Source organism: Cydia fagiglandana, chromosome 17 (genome assembly GCF_963556715.1).
Source record: "Cydia fagiglandana chromosome 17, ilCydFagi1.1, whole genome shotgun sequence".
NCBI classification, from domain to species: Eukaryota; Metazoa; Arthropoda; class Insecta; order Lepidoptera; family Tortricidae; genus Cydia; species Cydia fagiglandana.
Window position 1 is genome coordinate 12,822,545 of NC_085948.1, and position 25,166 is coordinate 12,847,710.

The following is a 25,166-nucleotide window of genomic DNA, read 5'->3' on the forward strand; positions in this document are numbered from 1 at the left end:
TATATACCTTGCGTTTATCCCCGATATATTATCAACTCAATAGAAATGATGGGATGGAATAATGGGTTAATTTATACCATTCCCAAATAAAGTGACCCGTTTTATAGTTAACGCTATAGTGATAAACGGTATTGGCCATGTATTGGCTATATGTACACGCCAGTGGTGTTGCCTATGAGTAGGTACCTCGGTACCCTTTCAATATTACACCGAGGAAATCCTCTTATTTTTATCATTGCATGCGCTGCATACTCGTTTTTTGACTTACATCAGGCGATTCGAACATATGCAATAGAAGTACTTATTGCATACACAAAAAGGCAAGAACTTACTGTCACGTTTGATAGTATCTATTGTTTTGAATGATGTGCTAAAAAAAATCTACAAAAAATTTTATATACATTTATTCGTTACTTAACAATTGTGGGAATCACAAAACCTTAAATCTATTGATACCTTTTTTTAAATGGCATAAAGTAAGATATATCCACACGTGGTATATTAGTAAAATAAACAGTTGAAATACAATTATGTAGTTTTTCTTTTAAACATCAATTTTTTTCTTCAAATCACGGCATTGTAAAATATCATTTTAAAATACGCAATAATTGAATTCATTGTGAGATCAACTTGCTAATAACAATTAAACACAGGATTTTTTAAGGTGCAGCATGTTTTTGCTCAATAGTTACCACCAAAATTTTGTCAGTGTTCAAAAAATTTATAAAAATGCCTAGATTTTGTTTTTCGTAGTTTTTACCACTGGGAACAGGTGAGAATTATATATTATTTTATTTGGTAACAACTTGGTGGTAGCTATTGCAAATAATGCCAAACAAGTAATGAAGTAGGATTTCTTTGCGGATTGCCGATTCAAGTTCAAAAATAAAATTAACAACATTTAAAAAATCTAATTAGCAGTATTATTGGCAGCCGGTGGTATATTTTCCTGATTCTTGCTCTTCTTTTTATCAGATGCATTGTGTTTGTTCTTTTGCATTTTATACATCTTACACTCGTCCGCGCATTTCGTTGTTATAATGCTCCTGAAATATAAATAACAATCCATAAATACAATTCATTGCACTCGTGCCAATTTTAAATTCTAAAAGATTATTAGAAGTAGGTCAAAATATAAAATCTCACAATTACATCTCGTAGCATTAACGGCGCGAAATTAAATTCGATTTGGGTAAGATACATTTCGCGAAACCCTTAGGTATTTTTGCAACACTTTTTGCTGACTGTACCTACTGTAGGTACTTTATCAAATCAGACGTGTGAAATTAGGCTTTATTTTTTTTTTTTTTATGAATGGGCTTACTCATGGCCACAGACTAGCCGAGGCGTAGACGTGGCCTACGATGGAGCGAGCTCGCCCAGAAGGTGCCTGTTCACTCTTGATTTGAAGGTTGCCGGGTTATAAGAACACGGAAATATAGACGCCGGCAAGGAATTCCATTCCTTGGCAGTGCGCATAAGGAAAGTAGAAGCAAAGCGCTTCGTGCGAATTGGTGGAATATCTACCAAGTAAGGATGGAAACCGGCCGTGCGTCTAAAAGTCCGATGGTAGAATGGGGACGGTGGAATAAGCTCGTGTAGCTCTTGGGCACACTCCCCGAAGTGCAACCTGTAGAATACCGACAGGCTGGCGACTTTCCGTCTTTTCTTACATAACAATAAGAGTCTAGACGCTACACATAGTCTCAGTAAAATAGTGAAATATGGTATGTAAGTATAGATAAGAGGGCAATGTAGTTATGTTATACCACAGTTATACTAATTATCTAATAAACTAGCCATATTGGCTAAACTGTACTCTAATAGTACCTAAGTCAGTTACCTAGGTACATATGTATTTCTAATTCTTAGAGTAATAGAGTTCTCTCAAAAACATCTTGAGCGTAGATTGATGGAAATGTAAATTGTTTACAAACCTGACTAAATTATCCTTGACTTTAAATTTATCTGTAATTTCTATCACGATGTCGGAAACTATTTTCGGGTCGAGACACATTTTTGCCGGCTTGTTCGTGAACGCCGGTGATTTCTTCCCCGTCAGGGAATGTGTTGCCAGCGTCCTGAAAAAAAAGTTGATTAATTTGTTAAATGCGTTTTTTATGATACGAGGAAAACGAGCAGACGAATCGCCACACCAGAGAGGCTGTAAGTGCGTTGCCGGAGTACTCTTTTTATGAAGGTTTGAATTTTGAAAGTCGTATCGGTCTGGAAATATCGCAAAACTGACGAAAATTACTGAGGATTTGAGCACCAGTGCCTTAGGTGTAGGTATAATTTTGGATATAACTAGCAAATTTTCATTATATTATACTTATTAGCTAGGTGATATACTGCACTGCTAAGCCAAAGAGCGCCATCTCAAAAAAAAAAATTGCTAACTTATACCTGTTACTACCATTATTCACACTGTAAATCTGTTATTGTATTTTTCTTTGTGGTGCAATAATAGTACATTATTGTCGAGGTTCGGAAGTAGCTACTTGCAGGCTGAGGATTCGTTTTAAATGGACGACCTTGGGAGTCCGTTTAATTGAATCCGAAGCCAGCAAGTAGCCTTCCAGCCGAGTCATATATAGTGCTTTTCTCAAAAATGGTGCAAGAAATATAAATATCATAGAAATATTTTACAAAAGCAACGTTGTTACGTATATATTTTCACAGAAGAAAGCCCTTGCCGCCTTTTTATTTTTTTAATAAAAATATAGAAGTGTATTTTTCTGCCAAAAATACGCCAACCTATTTGAGACAACTAAATAGTCGCGGTACTAATCATCTGTTTGGCTGTTTAAAGCGCCTGTGCCTTCAATTGATATGGCCATTTCAACTTTTAAAAAGTTTGGAACTCGACAAATAATGGAATTTGTATGCAACATTGCAGTCCCAAAATCGAGACTGCAATGTATTTAACTTTTTAATTTTTGACTGACCATAAACTAAACGCTTCGCGACCTATTTTTTAGACAGCAAGGTCGACTTTGCCGTCCATTTTTGAGAAAAGTGTATTTACTTACTTATACTTTAGTTTCTATTACTGAGCATTCCATTTTCAATACCATTTATTTTTGAGATAGTGCTATTCGGCTTAGAAGGGCAGTATACAGGATGATATTAACAATTGTAGAGTTTACAAATCATTTGAAATACTTACCTTCGCGAGAATGCTGCCAACAATAACGTCCGGGTCGCGACGGTGTAAGACTTCCAATTTACTTTTCTGTATTTATCTCTGTGTATCAACGTTGTTCCACTTCCAATTGGCACCTAAGATCAGGAAATAATAACATGAAACCACAAATTATTGTGAATATGACTCAGTACATAGATTTCATTCAAAATTGTGGCTCACCCATTCGTTCTTTGCAGGTTTCGCGCTCTTTTTATCAACTGTTTCATATCTGTTAGTGATTAACACATTATCATCCGACCTATCCGAATATTCGCTATCCATCCTCTCATCCCCTTGTGTGTCATTCGTATAATTCATCTCATTCTTTATATATTCTGAATTATCATGAGAAATTTCAGGTACTTCGACTTCAACAGCACTCTGTTGGAAATCGGTGATATCGTTTAAGTTGAAGTCAGGTTTCATCTTGCTTATTATTGTAAACAGTTCTTGAAACATAGACTTCATGGTAGTTATAAGTTCGGGCACGGATTCTTTAGCATCAGGGGCGTATTTTTTATTTGGGTCTGGGTTGCCATAATATCTCATGTCGTTTGGTCTGCGATTCCTCATGGAGTTCTGTAGGGCGAGCTGTTGCATGCCGTTGGGGATGACCGCTTTGGGCCTGTGGGTTGGCGTGAGGACTTTTCTGTTGCTCTTGTTGGAATATTGACGCGCCGGACGCTCCAATTTGATTTTCTTGTTCTCTTCCACCTGAAAGTTAAACGACATTCAAATTTTATCTTGATTAAATTAGAATTTCCATTTTTTTCAATTGGAGATTTTTTTACGCGATATTTGGACACTACGTATTTAAACTGCCTCATTTTTGGGAGTCAATTTAAAATTTAGTCGTCACCCGGGCTGTAAAGACAAATCCATACTCCTCATTTATAAAGATTGGCGCAGTAAGTTTCATGCTACGGTAGAATACACTACACTGCCATACTATCTACTATCTACGTAGAATAGATCGCTAAGCACTGCTAAGTCATAGGTTATTACCTATTTACCTAGTAGTCGAAAAAACTTACCTACATACGAGTATAAACAACTAGTATAAAGCCCCATTTTATTATACTCGTAGACTATAAATCTTCCTTTTTTTCAATTACCTAGCACAAGAACTTGTAAAAAGGAGATCGTTTATAAAATGAACTAGAGATAATTACCACCAAATAGCGGAGGAACTAAAAATACCTGTCAGCGACGCACTCCACCAAGCTACAGAACGGGACCGATGGAGACAACTAGTTGACGGAATCAAACGGAGTCACGATCCTCAGCAATGAGGGACCGATTGAAGAGAGAGAGAGATAATTAAGGGCCACCCCACATCTAGCGTCCCTCGAGCGTCGGCGTCTGGTCAGCGCCACTCAGCGCTATGAAAAATGACGTCGCTGAACAGTTGCGTCGACGTTGCGTCGAGCAGCGGCCATAGAATTGAAGACGCCGACGCTCGAAAGACGCCAGATGTGGGGTGGCCCTAAGGGCTTAAGTAATACCAAAAAGAATAGATAGTATAGAGGGGTCCTGTCAAAGTAAATTTTGTAGTCACGGTACATTTACTGCCATCTATCGACACACGATTAAAACTTAAAATAAAATTGAAAATGTATAAATGAATTAAAATATGTTAACGGATATATGATTATTAATTTTTATTGTTCCACAATGACCCATGTTCTTTCACTGATACGTGTTAAAATTGTTAAATATCAAACGGTGTCGCCAACGCCATCTAAACGACAATAGGCCAAAGGTATATGGCGCCATCTATTCGACAGTGACTTTTGCTTGACATCCGAGGCACGTTTTTTTCTTAGACTTTATTTATCTTATACGGAGTTATATATATCTCTGGTAATACTAATAAATATACAAATCAATCCAACTGACCTCTTCCTCGGAGTCATCAGAGCTGGAGTCGCCCGTAGGCTCCCAGTCAGAGGCACTCGGGGAATAATCGCCCTGTTCCTGCTCGTTCTGCGCGCTCGTGCCTGCGTTCTCCTGCGTTTCCTCTACTGGAGGCTTCTCCAGAAGCTCTCGATCGCCTAATTTGGAGAAAAGTTATCTAGTTTTTAAATAAATCTGAACATTACGTCAACAGTTTGACGTTAAAACATCTAACAGAAACAACCGAGTTTTCGCGCAAAAAAGTAGAGTACCTATAATAGCTACTACCCACTTTTTCTCACTCGTAAAAGTTTGAGAAAGACGGGTGATCGCGTGATCACCCGTCTTTTTCAATATTTGGATAGTTTAAACTATACTGTATGCAATATTATTTGCGTTATTTGACATCTGTCACTCACAACAGCAATACAACGTAAAATGTCTTGCACATCGAAATCACAAAGGAAAACAAATGCACTGCGAACGTTTACGTTCTACGTCTTTTTTTTTTAATTTTAGGGTTGGCCGGACACCACCGTTATGAATCGGTAGTAGTCTAAGTAAATCGATATGAATTTTTCATTTTTCTTTTAATAAAAGTAAGGAAAAGGTGGATAATTAACTGTAAATATGGATATATTTATCGTCACCTAACAGACAACAAATTTGACACAGAAATAACATAAATAAACTTTAAAATAGATCCCCAGTTAGTTTAGATTTTGACGATAGGTGCGACCTACTCGGTCAGTGTATTAAATGCATTTACCTTGCGGAAAAACCATATAATTCTAGCTTTATTTAAATCTCAAATAAAAATTCATTATACGTCACAATTCGATACCTCAGTCTATGTGCCATCCAATCGTAATCGCTTGCTGTGACAATCGATTTGGGTTAGTTACATCTCTATATACGTCAGTCACAATGTTTCAAATTACGCAAATAATATTGCATACAGTATAAAAGGCGACTTTTTAATACATATATCTTATAGGAAATTATATTTAAAAAATTCGACTTTAGACTAGCACGGCAGTTTTCTCGAGAATTATTATAGGTATTCTCATTTCATCTAAGTTTGACCTAATATATCGTATGCGGTATGGCAACTATGGCCTTATGATTTCTTTGTTAGCCATACGAATCACGATCTTGTTGCTTTGTAAAAGTAACTTTTTTACTTTAACGCTTTAACGCCTAAGAAACGCCAAAATGAACCCAGAAACGAATAGTTTATTTTGTAAATGAAAATGACCTAATGAATGTTGTAACGATGATGAAATAGATAGATAATTATAGACCCGTAGGTGAGTAATATCCCGAAAAAGGCGCAATTGTCGACTTGGGTCCATTCAAGCTTCGGCCCTTTGAGCAGGTATCAGAAGATACCTAAAAAAAGTATGGAAAGGAATGATGTTTTTGTTTTATAATATGGAACCATTTGGCATCGTAAAATTTTATTAGTACGCAAAGCTTGGTACTTACCAATAACATAGTAGATATTATTATTTAGTTTTGTTTTTCTAAACAGTGGGGGAATGTGCTTACACATTACCATTATTTTAAATCGGGTTATCTATTAAATATGTAAGTAGGTTTGTTGAACTTTGAGAACCATGACGGCAAAAATAGGCATCTTTTAAATGACTTTTCTAAATCAAAGTCTACGTACTACTACGCACATACATAATACCTAGGTAAACATAAAATATTGAGTCTAAAAGTCAGAGATAGAACTTTTAGACTCATTATTATTAATTCATAATAATATATTATGAGCTTGATATATAGTTTCTTTTATTTTGTTTCGTTCGAATTTAATACAAAACAAATTCAACTCTATTTTCTAATACGGTTGATTCAAATTCGATTGCCAATTTTCCTTGTATGGTGGGCCGCTAGAGGTTAAAAGCAGATGGTTTCGCTTGTTTTGTTAAAATTGAATTTAAAACATTTTCACTCTCAATTATTTTAGAAATTTAGACGTATTTACCTACTCTATTTTTGATTTTATAAAGTTCGGTAAGTTAAATATATTTTTCTAGGAAAATATAACAGAAGTATATACCTACTTGCCAACGAAAACTTTTCTATTTAGAATTAATTTTAATTTCTAATAATAACTACGTTGATCTAATTTTCTTATTCTAACGCAGTACCGATAGGTAAATACTCGTACCTACATGGCTATTTCTAACGGTTTCGGCACCCTCGGCCGACCGTCGTAAATCCTGCTTTCTATTATTCGTAACACAATACGGATGGAAAGCCGTCTATTCTATCTATGAGTTCTATGACTAACGCTTTGTGCATTGCTGCGCGGTGTTCCTTTGATCGGTTAGCGCGCAAATTCTATTTCAGGTAAGTACAATCACGTGGTATTAGCGCGTCGAATAATTTTAATTTAAACTTTGTATAAATATTGTTACATATTCAGACTGATATAAAAAAAATTTGCTAGGGATTGCGAAAATAATAATATTCATGTGTGACCTGATTCTAGTTCGAAGGGCATTAAGCCTTGGTTGGTATACTTAAGTAGGTACATACCTATAGTTGAAAGGTTTAGTACATCGAAAATAATATTATTATTTAGTAATAAAATAATCTATTAAGATTTATTTGAGCTTGCTAAATCTTCGATGGCCGTTGCGTAGTATATCTAAAACCGACACACTGAACAGACCACTTGTAGGTAAACGAAGCTTTAGATTTTGTCTACAATACTATTACCTATATAATTCACTTCATAAATACAGTTACTCACGTGCACTCGCCAGAACAGTTGCCGTCAACGGAGTCCCATTCTCCTGCTTTCCGATGGTCACCACCGTCCCTATCTTCAGCTCCTCACCATTAGGCAAACTCTTCAGCAAATACCTCGCGTTCACCACACTCTGCCCTCCACTGTTCCACTCAACTTTCATCCACCTATCAGCCTTGGGGATCGACATGTTTCCCGCTCTAGGCCTGCAATGCGACTAGTCTATGAGCAGGTAAAAGTTTCATTACCGCACCCTATACTGCAACCCCCGCTCCGAACAATGAGATTTGCAGCCCGACAAAAAATGCATCCTTTTTTGCAGCCCACTTCCTAGTAAGTTTCTTAGCGGAGCTATTGTTTGTTGAACCCTCGTTTCTAATGCGTCTGTCGGAAACTAATAAACTTGAGACAATGTGAGGGATAATTTTAGGACATCTTTGCATGGAGTACTTACATACCTACCTGCTGACCGGTTGAGTGTGGTATTTAGGCATTAAATACCTGCATTTTACGGACAATGTTTACCGAAGAATATGTAAACTAACTTAGGACCTGAAACTGTAGGTATTTTCTAAAGATTTTTTAAGAAGTCTCCTTATTTCGGGTCACAAGAACGAATTGTTTGACACTTCATCTAGAATATCTAGATCGAGCCAGTAGATTTGACGATACCTACGGTGACAACACATGACACAGTTATAGTCTGCTATAATTCCTTCCAGTTGGTTTTATTAATTTGTAATAACGGTCGAAAATGATCACTGCGGCTGACATAGGTGAAGTAACCATCATAGGGGGAACCGTCATATTTGGGAAATATATATGAGATTAGGTAGTTGTAAAAGCCATAATGTAAGATTACACATACTGCTTTGTTGGAGGCGAGCTACGTGGTAATTAAGCGATTGGAATTCATAATTTAGGATGCAAAGTGTTTAATGGGATGGGCTCATCATCATCATCATCATCATCTCAGCCATAAGACGTCCACTGCTGAACATAGGCCTCCCCCTTGGACCTCCATTCGTACCGGTTGGAAGCGACCCGCATCCAGCGTCTTCCGGCGGCCTTAACAAGGTCGTCTGTCCATCTTGTGTGTGAACATCCTACGTGGTGGGTGGGTGTCCATCGTATGGGTGGATGAGCTCATACAACTTCGTATTTGCAAGTAGTAGGTAAGTATGCGAAGTACCTACTGTGGCCACAACCTATAGAAGATACTAAACAGGGCTATAACCGCGAAAATAGAAGTTCGCAAGTTGCGGGGATCTTTCTCTTTTACTCCAATGACGGCGTAATTAGAGTGACAGAGAAAAATTTGACTGGTAGAAAATGCCGTGTAGCATTAAGTCCGCCTTTTGTCACTGTATATTTTTTACTGTGCAATAAAGTTTAAATAAAAAATAAATAAAAAATTCCCGCAATTTGCGAATTTCGGTTTTCGCGGTAGCCCCTCAGAGCGTCTACCGCGAACACAGAAATTCGCAAATTGCGGATATCTATCTCTGACACTCTAATTGCGTCTTAATTGGAGTGAAGGAGAATGATGCCCGCAATTTGCGAACTTCGGTGTTCACGGTAGGCCTTATGATCCACAGCGAGATCTTCTGAAAGCTAAAATACCTAAGTATAAGTTTTCCAAACAAAAATACACATAGAAAAAAAGGCGCGTTTTGCACAAGAAAACACTGACGTGAAATGTCATATAGTTATTGGTGTCCAAATTATTTATACACAGGAACTTAACTAAAGGATTCTGATTGATTCTGATTTCTAAACATAATATTTTAAATAAGTAATTTTGTGTGATCTACCGGAATAATGAAAACGGGAATAATATTTTAGTTTTTTGCTAAAATAAATTTCGTGTTTTTTCACATGAATACTGGTAACCAGAAGCAAAGAATATAATACTCACTAGTATATATAATTTGGACATGGTTTGGACCGCATAATCACGAATTCGAACTTGACATTGACATTTGTATTCTGCACAAATCCGATTCCCATGTGAGAATGTTTATGTTTAATTTGTATTTCTCATAATAAAAGTTTATTCGATCTGAATTATATTTTTTTGTTAGTATCCATTTATAGTTGGATTGGGCTTTTATCAGTACGTTAACAACTTCTATTCGCAATGGAGGCTGCTACCTTAAAGAAGAAATCAACAGGTCTTAGCAAAGGCAAATTAAAAAAGACGATAAAAAATGTGTTATGCCGTCCGGATTCTATAAATTGGTATGTATTTAAATCTAAACATTCGTTCTTTAGTCTATTACGGAAAATTAAAACAATTAAAGAAGTCGGTTAATTAATCGTTTGGATTTTTAGGCCAGTTGTAACCGAAGAAAACGCCACAGATTTAAGTACGTCCTTAAGGGATTATAAAGTGGATATTCCGGAATTTAAGAAGTTGAAATGGGACGTACTAAAGAATATACCCAAAGAAGAAAGGCCAAAGCCACCACCAATTAAGTAAGTAAATAAAATTGTCTATTTTTGATAATACTTCATTTTATAAATATAAACATATAAATTGCCTTTGAATTAACCTCAAACGCAATTTATTTGTTCATATTTAATTTAGTTAGGTAGTTTAGTTAGACTTAGTTTTTAGAACATCGTGAGGAAACCTGCATACATCTGCGAAGAAATTCAAAGGTCTATCTGAAGTCCCCAATCCACATTGGGCTAGCGTGGGGACTATAGCCCAAGCCCTCTTGCGCTCGAGAGGAGGCCTATGCCCAGCAGTGGGACGTATATAGGCTGAGATGATGATGATGATGAATTTAGCTAGCCGGTTATATTTTCAAGAAAGCTGGAGTTGCTAGTAGTGGTTCTAAATATTAACTTATTCACCAGTTCGCTTTTGATGACAGCTGTACTGCTCAATCTTAGTTTAAATTGGCAAGTAAGGCTGTTGGCCTTACTGCCACCGACTGTGTTAATGCACTCACTATGATGACATCCTCAAATAAAGGCAGCTAAAGCCTTCCAATGACTTGGCACTCTGACAAAGCACAATCCCAAAGTATGCTTTACTATGACTTACTAATTGCTGCAGCTACTGTGTTAATGACACAATCCATTGGAGTGTGTTTTTAATAGAAAGCTTTTTGGCTTTTATATGAACAATTATTTGCAAATTCACAACTATTTGGAAGGTTTTTTACTATTTTCTGAGTACTCAAATTCTAAGTTAAAGGTCATAGCCAAGCTAACCAAATGTAAGCACCTAAAGCTAACAACTTATTTTCTGAGTAAAGGCTCCAACTCTATATTAACACTTACGCAGCCGGGCAAAAAACGGCGCACTACCCCAGAAACCGGTTGTATATATCTGCGTACAAAAGAACCCGCTGGGCGGGTTGTCCGGCATCTGAGCAAACATTACGAGTGCCTACCAGGCGGGTTCTCGGTAGTCAAAGTGTTAAAGGGCATACTAAATGTGTCATGAATTTTAAGAAACCATGTTTTGCTTTGCAGAAAACCAGATGGCCTGCTATTTGGATTAAGACAATGCTCTGACGCTGTTGGGAGCAAAGATTGCTCTGCATTAATGGTTGATTCAGAGGTAAATCCAAAATCTATTGTTCAACCCATAATAGAAGCCTGCGTAACATCTGAAGTGCCTGTTATCTGCCTTAAAAATTTAAAGGAGCTATCTCTTAGCAACTTTGGTGTCAAAACTGCCTGTCTAGGTGTCAAACAGGGTTGTCTAGAAGAAATTACTAAAAAGATTAGAGAATTAGCAAAAATGTGTGCTATGATGCCACCAAAATCAATTCAGAAGGAAGTCACTGTCAAAACGGAATCACAAGATATCAAAATGTCAGATAGTATTGATAATACTGAAATACCAAATTACCTCCTAAAACGAATATCTAAGAAAACGAGAGTCTTTGTACCTCCATCTGATACTGAGACCAAAGAGGTCAAGAAGAAATTTGTTGGACAAGATTTTATAGAATTATCTGGAAAGACTAATAAGGAAAATACCAGTGACAAAAGGAATGTTAAACATGCTTATAAGAATATGAAACTAAAAAGAATCACAAACAATCCAAACAGACAGCATAAGGGGAAAAAAAGGAAAACTGAAAACGCCAAATAATAAGAGAAAGAAACTTTATTTATAATAAGAGTAATTGCTATAATGTCAAAAAAGACACGCTTATTTATGATGAACATTCCACAAGGAATGAAGTAAGCAGTTTTCAAAACTTATTTGTTTCAATAACACCTTTGAAAACCAGCAAATTTTATCAACTTTAGCATACATTCTATATCTACAGTTATTAATGTTGGAGAGTTGATTGTTGATAAAATTTGGCTTACTAATTAAATTAATTTATCACACAGTACTCCACAAATGCATAAATAATTCAAGCCTTCTGTGAAGTACTGCATGGGAATAGATATATTTATCTTACGCTTCAATCGATGCATTGCATTTCAAGTTTTAACAGTTCAATTTAATAAAAATCAAACATAACAAATTTGTTTTAAATTTTATTAGTATTATCTATAAAGTAGTGACTATTAGTCCACATTGATGTCTGGCCAAAACTTACTAAACCTACGATATTTATAGAAGATAGTGACAAGTTGGAAACACTAGTACATAACACAAAATAAAAAGTACCTATACATAACAAAAAACTTTAACTATCTTGTGCTAGGTATTGGCAGAAATATACTAAAGAAATTTCCAATATATAAATAATTAAATTATTTGCTAATCTATAAATATATAAAAAAATATGTTCCTATTACAAACAACCAGGAAAACATATTTGTAAAAATAAGCTGATATTTTACAATATCTTGATTTGAACTGATACATAGTACCAATTTTTTTTATAAAATCTCGTGTCTATCTAGGTACCCTAGTTTAACTTTTGCGATTACATAAAAAATATGATAATATTTTTGCAATCAACAAGTTCCAATGTGATACAGTTCACTGGAATATTAACAATTTGTAAAAAGTGATGAGTGTTATATTTATTAGTGATGTGATGAAAAGGCGCGCGCTTCGCGTTCGATGTTAGTCATTATCGCATAATCCATAACGCCATTTACTGGAGGACCTTACAGATTATGAATTTGTACATCCTTAGGATCTACACTTACAATAAAACTATTTAAATAAAGCCGTACACTTCTCAGAAGGACACGACTAAAACGATATCAGAGAATGTAAAAAGTGTATAAATGCTACCGACGTAGTAAAACCGATATTGGCACGTGCTTCTCGCCGCACCAACAAGATTCCGCATCCACTTAACATTCTCGGGCTAACTAGAACGTAGGTCCGAGCGAACGAATGTCGAGCGTGCATAACTCATCCAACGAGTTCGAATGTAGAGTCGATTTCGTTTCGAAATCGATTAATTCAAACCGGTGTGCGTCAGTGTGGCGGCACCCGCGCCTCGCTGGGCCTGTAGCGCGCGAGGATGATCGCGCACATGGTCTGCGGGTCCGTCTCCTCCGGGTACGTCGCCATGGCCTCCGCCACTTGAGCTTCGGGGAAGATGCCGGCTAGATGGAAGTGCATGCGTCTTCTAGCTTCCCAGTGTTGTAGGGCTCCTTCAGAAGAGCAGGGAGAGACCATGGGGCCTGGATTGAGTGCTGCGGCTGCGCCTACGGGAGCGGACGCCACTCGTGCCGCCGCCGCGTGCAATCTCGGATCGCAGGCAGGATTTAGAGTCAACTGGCGTGCCAGCTTACGATGGGGGTTGGTGTCTTGCTGGGAAGGTCCGGGAAGCATCTGCGCTCGATCAAAGTGCGTCGCGAGCGCCGCGTCAGATATCCTCGGCGCGGCCGAGTGTGCCCTCGCCAGCGGCCGTTTGATTTCAGCCGGACGGCCGCCGGGCGGCAAACTGAGCGTGTGAAGATCGCGAGCTTTGAGCGCTCGCGCGGCACGCTCTGATAATTTCTCGGCGACGGATTTATGAGGCCGACCGGCGCGTTCCGGATGATGGAACTTGCATTTGTTACCGTACGTGCATTTCCTGCCGTATGGGCACGCCGGGGGCGTCAGCGCCGGGTCTATCCGCGAGGGCGGGCCTCGTAGAAACGCGTCCAGCGTCGGTCCGGACCTGCCTAGCGGATCATCGGGGGGCATGAAGCGATCGTTCACAAATGAGTACATAAGTAGCCGTTCCTCTACAATTTTTCTATAGCCGGGGTTTTCAGCGACGAGGTCTCTGTAGTTATCGTTGGAAACTACGATGCCGTTGGTTTCTAAGGCTAGATTGAGAACGTAGCGGTCGTCGTAGCAGATGAGACGTTTGCCTCCGACTTGTCTGCTAGGCGTGTATACCAGTACTCGGTCCCTCTCGAGTCTTTCCAGGGAGTCTCTGTCCGCGACCGGGTTGTCCGGTCTGGACGCTTCTTTCCTCCACTTGGGCACGAACACTATGATGTCCTTGTGTCCGCGCGCTCGGAACCAGTCCACACAGATCTCGATGCCGCGGCACGAGAAGACCTCCTTGTTGCCATGGCTGAAAACAAACACGATCATTAGTAAAAGTACGTGTCAGAGCGACGTGACAAGCGATTAAACGGTGGTTTATCCAATTTCAAGTAAGGAGTTGATTAACGAGTACTTTATCAACACAATGGTTTCCATTCCAAAGTCCCTAACACTTTAAGCATACCTAACGCACCCAAAACGGTAAGTACCTTAGATTATAGACTGAACGAGTTTATTAACATGTTAATCCAAAAAGGGTTTAGGTGCTTACCTCATAGCGACATTGCTGCCATCTATAACGATGTGTCGCAGCGGGCTGCGGTCCAGCGGCGGATCGGGCTCCGCTGGCGGCGAGGGTGACAACGGCCGAGGGGGTTGCTTGGATGCGAGCTTGATGAGTTCCGCTAGAAGCTCGTTCCGTGGCGGGTCAGGCCCGAGCCTTTGTAGCGCCGTGCGCGCGAGACGCTCCGAGTAGCCCAGCTTTACGGCGAACTCGATTTTAGCCTGAGGACAATTTAATGGAACTTTAATGACTAAATTAACACATTTAATTGTTAACAATTTTGACACAGCCAGCTACGTCGGATTTGTTATATAATAGGCAATTAAAATAAGGAATAAATATAATTGGCCCCTAATATCAATAGGCCTATATCTTTTCCAACATGCGATAATATTAACACTTTATCTCTTATCAAACTTTGCAAGTATTTAGACTTTAATTAATTGTCAAAGATAATAACTATTAAAAAGTCAATTATCAAGGTGGACTTCGAATTTGTATCCAACGGGTTTATAACGGTGCACAGGTCGATTTATCAAATGCGTGCATGAAATCAACAAAAGAAATCTATGTTTCTTTGTTCGGTCATCGTCAGCCAATCTGACATTGTATCGAGAAACGAGAAACCATATAGTTACAGTCGCCATCAGATATATCGGAGCGGCCAAGGTGCTCACAAATATCATAGGGCCTACAGCGAACCACGTTCGTTGCCTCCCTGTCACACTTACGTACGAATTTACACGTCGAACGTGGTTCGCGGTAGGCGCTCTGAACACCCCTCTACCTGTCCAGGCGCTAGAGTGCGTGTTCAGATATTTTTGAGTACCTCGACCGCTCCCATATATCTGATGGCGACCTGTGTGTAACAGCAACTAGTATAAAATGTCGAGTTTTTACCAGTTCGAATAATTTAGGCCATGCCGGCTTCGCCCGCATGTTGACACGTTACGAGCGAGTGTGATGAAATGGCACAATGCAACTCTACGTGCTGTTGCAATCTAATCTAATAAGTAATGCTAGGCCAACGCAAATCAAACTAAAGGACGCAATGAAGCGTGGGAGGGTAGTAACTGTAACGCGTGATTTGTGCACAACCCCTAAGAGATATTGCTTAGTCTGTATTGTTAAGTATTTAAAAAAGAGTGAACGAAATCTACCCACCAATGGCTTTTTAAGCCAGTTGAGGGTAGATGAAAACATTACATGATCACATAATGTAGGTTAAAGTCAAGTCCTTCAGTGACAGATCTAGGTGGTTTTGTATTTGGTCGGTTAATCAATAAATGTTATAATAACTACCCGAAAATGTCCAAAACATTTGTTTACTTTTATTTAAGGTGGTTCGCTTTTCATACAAAATTCAATCAAATCTCATTAAGTAACTACACAGTATTAGTACACAAATATTTCCGCATTTATCTTCTTTCGAATATTCGTTTGCGCGAAATTAACAGGAAAACAATGTTTCATACAGAAATCATGCAAAAATCATAGTTAACTTTTCATCAATTTTACGTATGTGTGTGTCACAAAACTCACAAATGTCGTGTACAGATACATTTGCGACGTTGCCATACCATTTCCGACGTTGCCGGGCTGACCACGGCTCGAATTTGGAGTGCCGTCATGTTTAGTGCAATTTTGTTGACACTGATATTTGACAGGTAGTTAATTGACCTAAGCGAGAAGTTCGTCAGCTTAGCTAAGAACTATCTTGGCGTGTTATGCAAACAGTCGCTTTTTTGCTTGCAAACGGAAGATTCCCGGTTCGATCCCCAGTCATTGTATGCTGGAACATAACTTTTTGTATTTTTGTTACACCTACATTTCGTATTGTTTTTTTATTTTTATTAAATTTTTCTTATTATCATAAATCGATTATTAAGTATAGGCTACACGTATTCTTTAATTTTTACAAAGATAATTAGAAATTATACTCTTCCTAATCTCTCTGATTTTTACAATCAGGACATCCTCACTGCAATAAAAACCGGGCAAGTGCGAGTCGGACTCGCGCACGAAGGGTTCCGTGCCATAATGCAAAAAAAAAACAAAAAAAAAACGGTCACCCATCCAAGTACTGACCACTCCCGACGTTGCTTAACTTTGGTCAAAAATCACGTTTGTTGTATCACGGGAGCCCCATTCAAATCTTTATTTTATTCTGTTTTTAGTATTTGTTGTTATAGCGGCAACAGAAATACATCATCTGTGAAAATTTCAACTGTCTAGCTATTACGGTTCGTGAGATACAGCCTGGTGACAGACAGACGGACGGACGGACGGCCGGACAGCGAAGTCTTAGTAATAGGGTCCCGTTTTACCCTTTGGGTACGAAACCCTAAAAAGAAGTGTATAAAATTTCCTGTGGTTAAAAATGGATTTTGTCTATAAATGAAAAACACAATTATTACTATAGTTTGTTTTTTTTAGCATTAGAAATAAGGTAAACAATCTTGACGTGTCTTTTAATTGAAAAACACATTTTAAAAATAAGTTACGGCAAATATGTAACAATTATAAATCTAATACGATCATTTATATTCTTCTGCTTTCATAAGTAATCGTTTTTGATTTTGAAAAACCTGATAACACTGAGTATGTGGGGGAAGCGCTGCTGGCCTAGCGGAAAGCAATTCGGAGGTCGCGGGTTCTAACCCCGGCTCGTACCAATGATTTTTCGAACTTTTGTACGAAATAGCATTTGATACCTACCTATTTATACACCGATACCTATTTTTCGGTGAAAGAAAACAATGTGAGGAAACCGGACTAATCCAAATAAGTTTACTCTCTGGGTTGGAAGGTCAGGGCAGTCGCTTTCGTAAAAACTAGTGCGCATGCCAATTCTGGGATTAGTTGCCAAGCGGAGATTGAATATCTGGGAGACCGACCAAAGCTTACAAAACATAAAAACTCACAAATGCGCGTTTTCTCATAGACCTAGCTAAGAGATCAAACCCCTTATAGCAAATTTCATCGAAATCGTTAGAGCCGTTTCTGATACCATCCAAATATATAAATAAATAATTATATTAATTATATATCTAATAATTGCTCGTTTAAAGGTAAGATAACACAAAGGAGAAACAAAAAGAAATTACCTACTCGCACCAGTCTTGAACCCCAATCCTCTTGCACGTATTTCCACGAACATACCGTTACGCTATTGCAACATACTTACGTTGTGTGAAATTGTCTACTACAAGGATCACGGAAACACTGTTTGCATGTGTGAGTAATAGTAGGAAAAAGCGTGACAGCAACACTCCGTCAAATTAAAAAGGTGGTTTTTGCACAATGAAGTATTCAATGTTTTATTTAATAGTTCAATATTTACTTAAAGAGTGCGCGAAACATACTTTTAAGTATACAAATACCAAGACCATTTCACAAAAAAATAAAATCTGAAATTTTGCAGAAGTGGTGCCATCTAGCGAGAGTTAAGTTTTGAGTAACCTAGGCGAACCACCTTAAGTACCTAAAGATACAGAGTATATATCGTTAGCCATCCATTAGATTAGTCTACATTACATTATCTTAGCCCAATATGTATTTACCAATATGTGCAGTATAGTGCACTGGGCATAACTCGGCATAAGGTTACGTACGGTCGAACCACATCAGCATCACATACGAATGCAGCACGGTTCCAGCAGTTCACTGCCACAAATGCGCATATTAGAATTGCTAATACACGCGAACAGCTGCTAATGGTTCATATAATTATTAGAGATGCACCGGATATCCGGTATCCGGCCTATCCGGCCATTATTTTACTATCCGGCCGGATAACGGATAGTGACCTAATATCCGGCCGGATACCGGATAGTAATATTGCTTGATTTTGGAGTAAACCAATTGGATTTAAGAAACACACACGGTCATAATCGTACTTGTTTATTATTTTAAAACAATTTAATCATTCCACTGACTTGCACGCGCACTCATTTCGTACCTAGAAATGAGTCCGCGCGGACGTTTACTAGGAAACAGGTCAAATCTGCAGAATGCGCACCTGAAAAACCGAAATGTAGGTATGGTTCCGCTGGCCGAGTATTCGGCGGCCGGATACCGGATATCCCGCCGATGTTTAAGCCGAATATCCGGTATCCGGCCAAACAACTATCCGTTGCATCTCTAATAATTATCAGTTTTAATAAATGCCCGCATGCCGTTCGTTACACCGTTCTCGGTTCGGTACACGGTAACACACTGTATGTGAGATAATTGCACACTCGTTTACGTAGGTACTCGTACTTAATTCGTATACGTAGAATAAAAGTAATGTGCCATCTGTTATACAATTCCATACATTACAACCGTCACGGCAACACGTGGGAACCATGCTGCACACTTTCGTATCTGGTGTGGTTCGGCCTAATCCAAAATGACATTCACAGATAACTTCTGTAATTCTTATCTTTCATGATATCATATAATAAGAATAGATAAAGCAAAATGCCTATTATAAGCTACTTAGTTGATATCGGATACCTGGCATTTCCTGATTATTGTGTTAGAATAAGACTAGTAACGCTACGTTTTCATGTCAAGTGTCACATGGCGGTTCTAATATGGACACATTGTTACTACCAAGTCAGTGCACACTTAGTGTGGCCGAATGCTATCTTAATATCGCTGTAAAATTGCTCGGTAAAAAACCAATGAAAAAGTTACAGATTGCTAATAATAGATAACTTGATGTATTTCAAGTCACATTTGTCATTCTTGTTTCGCTTATGTTACCTATCATTTAACATTTTTTAGGGTTCCGTACCCAAAGGGTAAAAAGGCGACCCTATTACTGAGACTCCACTATCCATCTGTCTGTCACCAGGCTGTATCTCATGAACCGTGATAGCTTAGCATATAGCATATTTAGTAATTTTCACATAGGTTGATGTATTTCTGTTGCCGCTATAACAAATACTAAAAAGTATGGAACCCTCGGTGGGCGAGTCCGACTCGCCCTTGGCCGGTTCTTTTAGTAAATTAACTTGGTAATATATGGTACGTACGAAGCGTCTGTACTCGCACTTATCTCAGAGCTGAGGGCCTGCCGCGAACCACGTTCGACGTGTAGCCTCTCTGTCACACTTGTAAATTCGTACGTAAGCGTGACAGGGAGTCAACACGACGAACGTGTTTCGCGGTAGGCCCTCTGGCCTAATCACGATTTCTCAATTTGCAATCGGAATGCTTCTCGCATCGCTAATTTATTTATTGCTTCCTGTAGTGGGCGATCGAGATCGAGACCGGTATAACGCAATCTACTGGCAATTAAATCTTGTATCACGTTCAATCAACTCCATATTCAATGAAGTTAGGAATAGTAATCCTAAAGAAATACATTTAATCCTCCATACAAAAAGAGAGTTTTTCCACTTCTAAATAAATATTTTCCATTCTGCATGATTTTTAGTGTTCCGTACAAAACATTGTCCACGGAACACTTATTTTTGTATGTTATTGACACAATGAAAAAAAAAGGGGCCAAGTGCGAGTCGGACTCGCCCATGAAGGGTTCCGTAGCAGCAAGTAACATAATAAAATTGCGGTTTACGATTTATGACGTATTAAAAAAACTACCTACTAGATCTCGTTCAAAGTGTTCAAACCAATTTTCGGTGGAAGTTTGCATGGTAATGTACAATTGTACATCATATATGTTTTTTTAGTTTTATCACATCATTCTCTTATTTTAGAAGTTACAGGGGGGGGGAGGGGAGGATTTATAGGTTATCTTTTTTTCAATTTGCCATACAAAACACATTTTTTTTAAAGCGAAACCTATAAATCTAGAATATATTATGCTGAAGCAATCGACATCAAAATCAAAGTGATATGTTAAGATTTAGTTACTGGAAATCGTTTTCTCCCGAAATGGAAATTGTATGAAGAAAGTTACTTTCGTGAGTGGCTATACTTCCTTCTTAAAAGATAGCTTCGGTTTCCATCAAACGTAGACAACGTATACCTACTTCGTTAAGTCAATTAAGATCTAATCTTGCAAAATACGGCAAAAAATCAGTAAACCGGTCCATTCATTGAGAAGCTCCATATGACAGCGTAGACACAGACGTTGAATTGTTTTAATAATACCCCGAATAAGTACACGTTACTTTGTATCGAGAAATACACAATATGAAAGTAATTAACGTTAAGCCTATTAGAGAGTTTAAACAAGACTATCAGACAGATATTGAAATAAGTAAGGAGAATCCGCAATTTTATGGAGATACACCCAAGAGTTATGAAAACATGTCTTTTTACATAGAATATTCCATTAAAACTATTAAAAGTGACTTTTTTTCAATACCTAAATATTTTTTTGTTTCTTTTTGACATAATCATAAATCATGAGGATCTTTCTGTCATGTCACATAGTTGAAGATAAGATGCAACTGACCCTGGGTCACTGTAAAAACTCAACTGGTTAGGCTGCGGGGGCGGCGGACCGAGGGTGACGTACTCCGCGAACTCTGCCGCGACTCCGCGAGGGTGTCCGACGGGGTGCGAGACGCGGCGCGGTGGCCGCTCTCATCTGTAGAAACTCACCTGGTTAGGCTGCGGGGGCGGCGGACCGAGGGTGACGTACTCCGCGAACTCTGCCGCGAGAGTGTCCGACGGGGTGCGAGACGCGGCGCGGTGGCCGCTCTCATCTGTAGAAACTCACCTGGTTAGGCTGCGGGGGCGGCGGACCGAGGGTGACGTACTCCGCGAACTCTGCCGCGAGAGTGTCCGACGGGGTGCGAGACGCGGCGCGGTGGCCACTCTCATCTGTAGAAACTCACCTGGTTAGGCTGCGGGGGCGGCGGACCGAGGGTGACGTACTCCGCGAACTCTGCCGCGAGAGTGTCCGACGGGGTGCGAGACGCGGCGCGGTGGCCGCTCTCATCTGTAGAAACTCACCTGGTTAGGCTGCGGGGGCGGCGGACCGAGGGTGACGTACTCCGCGAACTCTGCCGCGAGAGTGTCCGACGGGGTGCGAGACGCGGCGCGGTGGCCGATCTCATCCTCGCACTCCGAGTCGTAGCTGGAGTCCTCGCCACGCTCGCCTGCCCAGCCAAGGGATGACTCCACATATTTCTGAAACAAAAATATACTATTAAGTCTAGTATAGGCAACATTGAAGGCGATGGCAATAAGAATCATCTTGGTTTGCCCGAATAAGCACTGAGGCTAACCAAAAATATTTTTTTATAAAACCTCATACCTTAAAGTTTTATGAACTCGCTTTGTATCGCAGGAGTTCCATGACTAAGAAGTCCAGCAATGTCCGCAAGGTTTACAAATGACAAATTACATTGTTAACAAAAAATGTGAGATCTAACAAGCATACGCAACGCAAAGACGTACTTACGTCGGACTGACCGTCCTTCAGATAGATAGCAAGGGCAGAGCTACTGCAAGACAAAGAAGAACATAATTCATCATAATCCAGGTGAACAAACGGTAAAAAAAAATCGACCTCTAGCAATACGCTCTCAAATAATTACCTAATCCACATTAATTGATTAATTTTTGTATCAATTCACTGTCATAGAAACGTGTGTTAACCATCGCACAAAAAAAAACTAAGGATTGATAGAGAGGGCGAAGAACAATCTACCAACAATTTAATATTATTGCAATGAAAGTGGAAGAAAATTTGCGGCAGAATAATGTTGTCATATTCCTCAACTGCTATTATTACAACTATTACAAGTACATTACAGTAATCTAGAAAATTACTCGCACTAATAAAACACGCGCAAAACCCACAGCGTATTTTTACGCAATTGCGAATGTTGTCAAAGACTCGACAATCGCTTTACGTAATACCAGGCCGTTTTGTGTTCTTCAGCCTGAGTGCTGATGATTCAAACGTATATTCAACCAGTGTCAAAAGTGTTCCTGATACGCATGGTTGTTACGGATCTTAAGATTCCAGTTAAGTTGGTTCGCCTGAGAGTTCGTCTCGTCAGGCCTCAGTGAGAAACGCACGGTCTGCGTTGGCGCTGTCTCCCATGTAACGCGCGTGGAATAATTCACACGCTGCGGTTTCCATTTCGCCGAAACCATGAGACAATGTGTTTGGGAAACCCCCACTAAGAAGATAATTGACATAATTAATTCTAAGCTGCAAGAATGTTTTTTTTTAATTGCCAATGCCGACTGATGAAGTGTGCGCGTTTATGGGATCTTTAAAAAACCACTATAATCTTGAAGAATCAATTAAATATCTTATTGAGACATTAGCTCTAATGAAAATGTGTATTTCTGATGTCTCTTTAAATGCCACAAGCCATTAGTAGAGGGTCAGATTAGGTGTTTTAAAGGCATCTAGCATCTAAGAAGCCACAGATTGCTACTCATAACTAATTCTAAGAAACACCTCGTTGTACTAAATGCTGTATTTTACGTGCTGGGTTAGGTTGTCTAGAAAACATATATTTAATAAATTTAATCGTCTGTTCGGGCTTTCCACTATTGTGTTCTCCAGTTTTCTTAAATTGAAATGTGTTATAATTGTTATAAATAACAATGTTCTGTATCAACCATGATAACACAAATATCTAATCAATAATTCATAATTTTCTGTTTCGCCCTATGGTTGACTGGTAGAGAATGCCTATACCGGCATTAAGTCCGCCTGTTGTACTTTTTGTATGTGCAATAAAGTTTAAAATAAATAAATAAATATAGCTTTTTAATCGGTTTCACGTACCGCGACCAAAGTGATCAATAAGCAGATTCTACGTTACAGCCGGCACTGCGGACAGGGTCAGGGGGCCGACGAAGCGGATCTACAGATGATCATTGACCTTTGCGTGCGCGCAACGCCAGACCATACCGGTTGTCATTCATTATTTGACCATTTTTTTCTACAACCTATAAAAGATCCGCATATTTCTACAGGGTTCCTTAGTGTTGAATAAATAATTAATTTTAACACTTAATTTTATGGAAATCGACTAATGGATCCATTCTGTGTAAAAATAAAAACGATATACTATACTATAGTCTCTCTGTCGCACTAATATTTAAGAGAGACGGCGCAATCGATTGGCATCTTGGATAGGCACCCTAGGCTAGGCTTCTCTAAGTAAACTTAGGTATCGAGAATCTGAGCTGTAAAATAAAAATAACAGCGAGGGTACAAAAGAAAATAATATCGGTAGCAATATGACTTTTGAAGAGTTCTGTCGATTCCCCATAGATCCCATTGCCACAGGCTTATTTCCGACAAAAATGGACCAGGACCTACGATTAGGACCTCTTTTGAAATTTATTAAAACTTAAGACTCCCTTTGGGGGCGTTGAAAACGAAAAATTAGTCATAGCCGCTACATCCGCGTCGAGGCCTAGTTGGCTGCGATATAAAGTTTAGATAGTATTGGTAGTTAAACCCATGCCACGCCAGTTCGATATCCTTTGGAGTGAAGCATTAGGTCAGCCACCAGGATCTGCAAATATTTACTCAAAACACACAAACACATCCGTATGAGGTGCAAATTCTTAAAATATTTATTTAACAAAGTTTTTTTCAACTGAAACTTAATGCCAAAATTTTCTTATTTAGTGCTTATAAGTGTTGGCAATTTTGTAAATTTCTAAATTATGACTAGGTAAGTCTAAATCACCATTAGTAAATAAAAATAACCTATAAAGGGCCGGGAACACAGAATTTTTGTAGCTGTGTGACCTTAAACATCAACTACTTTGAAAAGGTCTCAGTAGGGCTTTGAAGTGGGGATCACATCCGGAAAGCCGCACGGAAACGGCCCGCCTACCCGCAGCCGGATGCTACTTTCTAAAAGAATATGGTGCGCGCGGGCAACGAATGAGACCGATCCGTGTTTCTCCGCGGCGAATTGATAGAAAATTGCAGCTCCGTACTGAGCGGAGATGGGATTTTGAGGTGATGTCTCCGATTTTCGGTCAGAAGTGGGACGAATGATACGCCAAAACATATTTAACTCTAAATTAATTTCATAGACACTTTTTAGCAATGACTTTTTGATAAATCTTAAATTCTATAACAATTTAAACTATTAGTAGGAAATGAAATCTAATAAAGGGAAAAAATAAGCAGACTAAATGATCAAATATATTAACCCGCATAATTCATTGGCGCCTTCAATAAACATCATGAGAGATACTATGATAAATCAACTAACTATAAGCAGTTCACGATTTACTAAAAACGTCATGATGGGAGGTAGGTAACATAAATTTGACCATAATTCTGTGTCGCTAACTTTATTCAAACGCGTTGCGTCATCGGCCGTCGGTCAGGTGATTTATATTATAGGGGTCATCTATTAAGATATTGATTGTTCTGCTCTATAATAAAAATAGGATGTAAGATTTACGCAGACAAGATTGAGATATCGAAAGCAAACTTATATATTTGTCTCTATATAATTATCAAACCCCACGCCCCAGGTATCGCTGGTGCGACATGGTGGAGGCGGATCTGCGCGAAACTCGAGTCAACAAATTGGCGAGAGGTCGCATAGGACCGAGAAAAGTGGCGCTGGCTTATGTCGGAGGCCAA

General features: G+C 38.9%; 4 protein-coding genes across 5 annotated transcripts in view; 2 read left to right on the forward strand and 2 right to left on the reverse strand.

Moving 5' to 3' along the window:
• The window catches only part of LOC134672523 (pre-mRNA-processing factor 6), a 33,868-nt gene extending 17,518 nt beyond the window's left edge, over nucleotides 1-16,350 (forward strand). The window contains exon 18 of the transcript XR_010099346.1: nucleotides 15,958-16,350. The gene's annotated coding sequence lies outside the window, so the exon portion shown is untranslated. The remainder of the gene's footprint in view (nucleotides 1-15,957) is intronic.
• LOC134672734 (uncharacterized) lies at nucleotides 713-8,315 on the reverse strand. 2 transcript variants are annotated; one of them, XM_063530680.1, is made up of 6 exons: nucleotides 7,854-8,315; nucleotides 5,083-5,241; nucleotides 3,368-3,894; nucleotides 3,170-3,282; nucleotides 1,938-2,081; nucleotides 713-1,046 (listed from the first exon to the last, which is right to left on the reverse strand). In XM_063530680.1, exons 1-6 carry the CDS (start codon nucleotides 8,038-8,040, stop codon nucleotides 911-913), a joined length of 1,266 nt encoding a protein of 421 aa, XP_063386750.1. In that variant the 5' UTR covers nucleotides 8,041-8,315; the 3' UTR covers nucleotides 713-910. The 2 variants fall into 2 exon arrangements, with proteins under 2 accessions (XP_063386750.1, XP_063386749.1); XM_063530679.1 differs by having other exon boundaries at nucleotides 714-1,046; nucleotides 3,368-3,901; nucleotides 5,087-5,241; nucleotides 7,854-8,314.
• Nucleotides 9,839-12,086, forward strand: LOC134672539 (uncharacterized). Its single transcript, XM_063530484.1, has 3 exons — nucleotides 9,839-10,091; nucleotides 10,185-10,328; nucleotides 11,340-12,086. The coding sequence occupies exons 1-3, from the start codon at nucleotides 9,991-9,993 to the stop codon at nucleotides 11,965-11,967; spliced, it is 873 nt and encodes a 290-aa protein (XP_063386554.1). The 5' UTR covers nucleotides 9,839-9,990; the 3' UTR covers nucleotides 11,968-12,086.
• The window catches only part of LOC134672544 (probable ribonuclease ZC3H12B), a 32,676-nt gene continuing 19,474 nt past the window's right edge, over nucleotides 11,965-25,166 (reverse strand). Inside the window, exons 2-4 of the mRNA XM_063530490.1 lie at nucleotides 21,536-21,712; nucleotides 14,606-14,838; nucleotides 11,965-14,362 (exon numbers count right to left, since the gene is read on the reverse strand). Coding sequence (XP_063386560.1) covers nucleotides 13,267-14,362; nucleotides 14,606-14,838; nucleotides 21,536-21,712 — 1,506 coding nt within the window. The 3' untranslated portion in view covers nucleotides 11,965-13,266. The remainder of the gene's footprint in view (nucleotides 14,363-14,605; nucleotides 14,839-21,535; nucleotides 21,713-25,166) is intronic.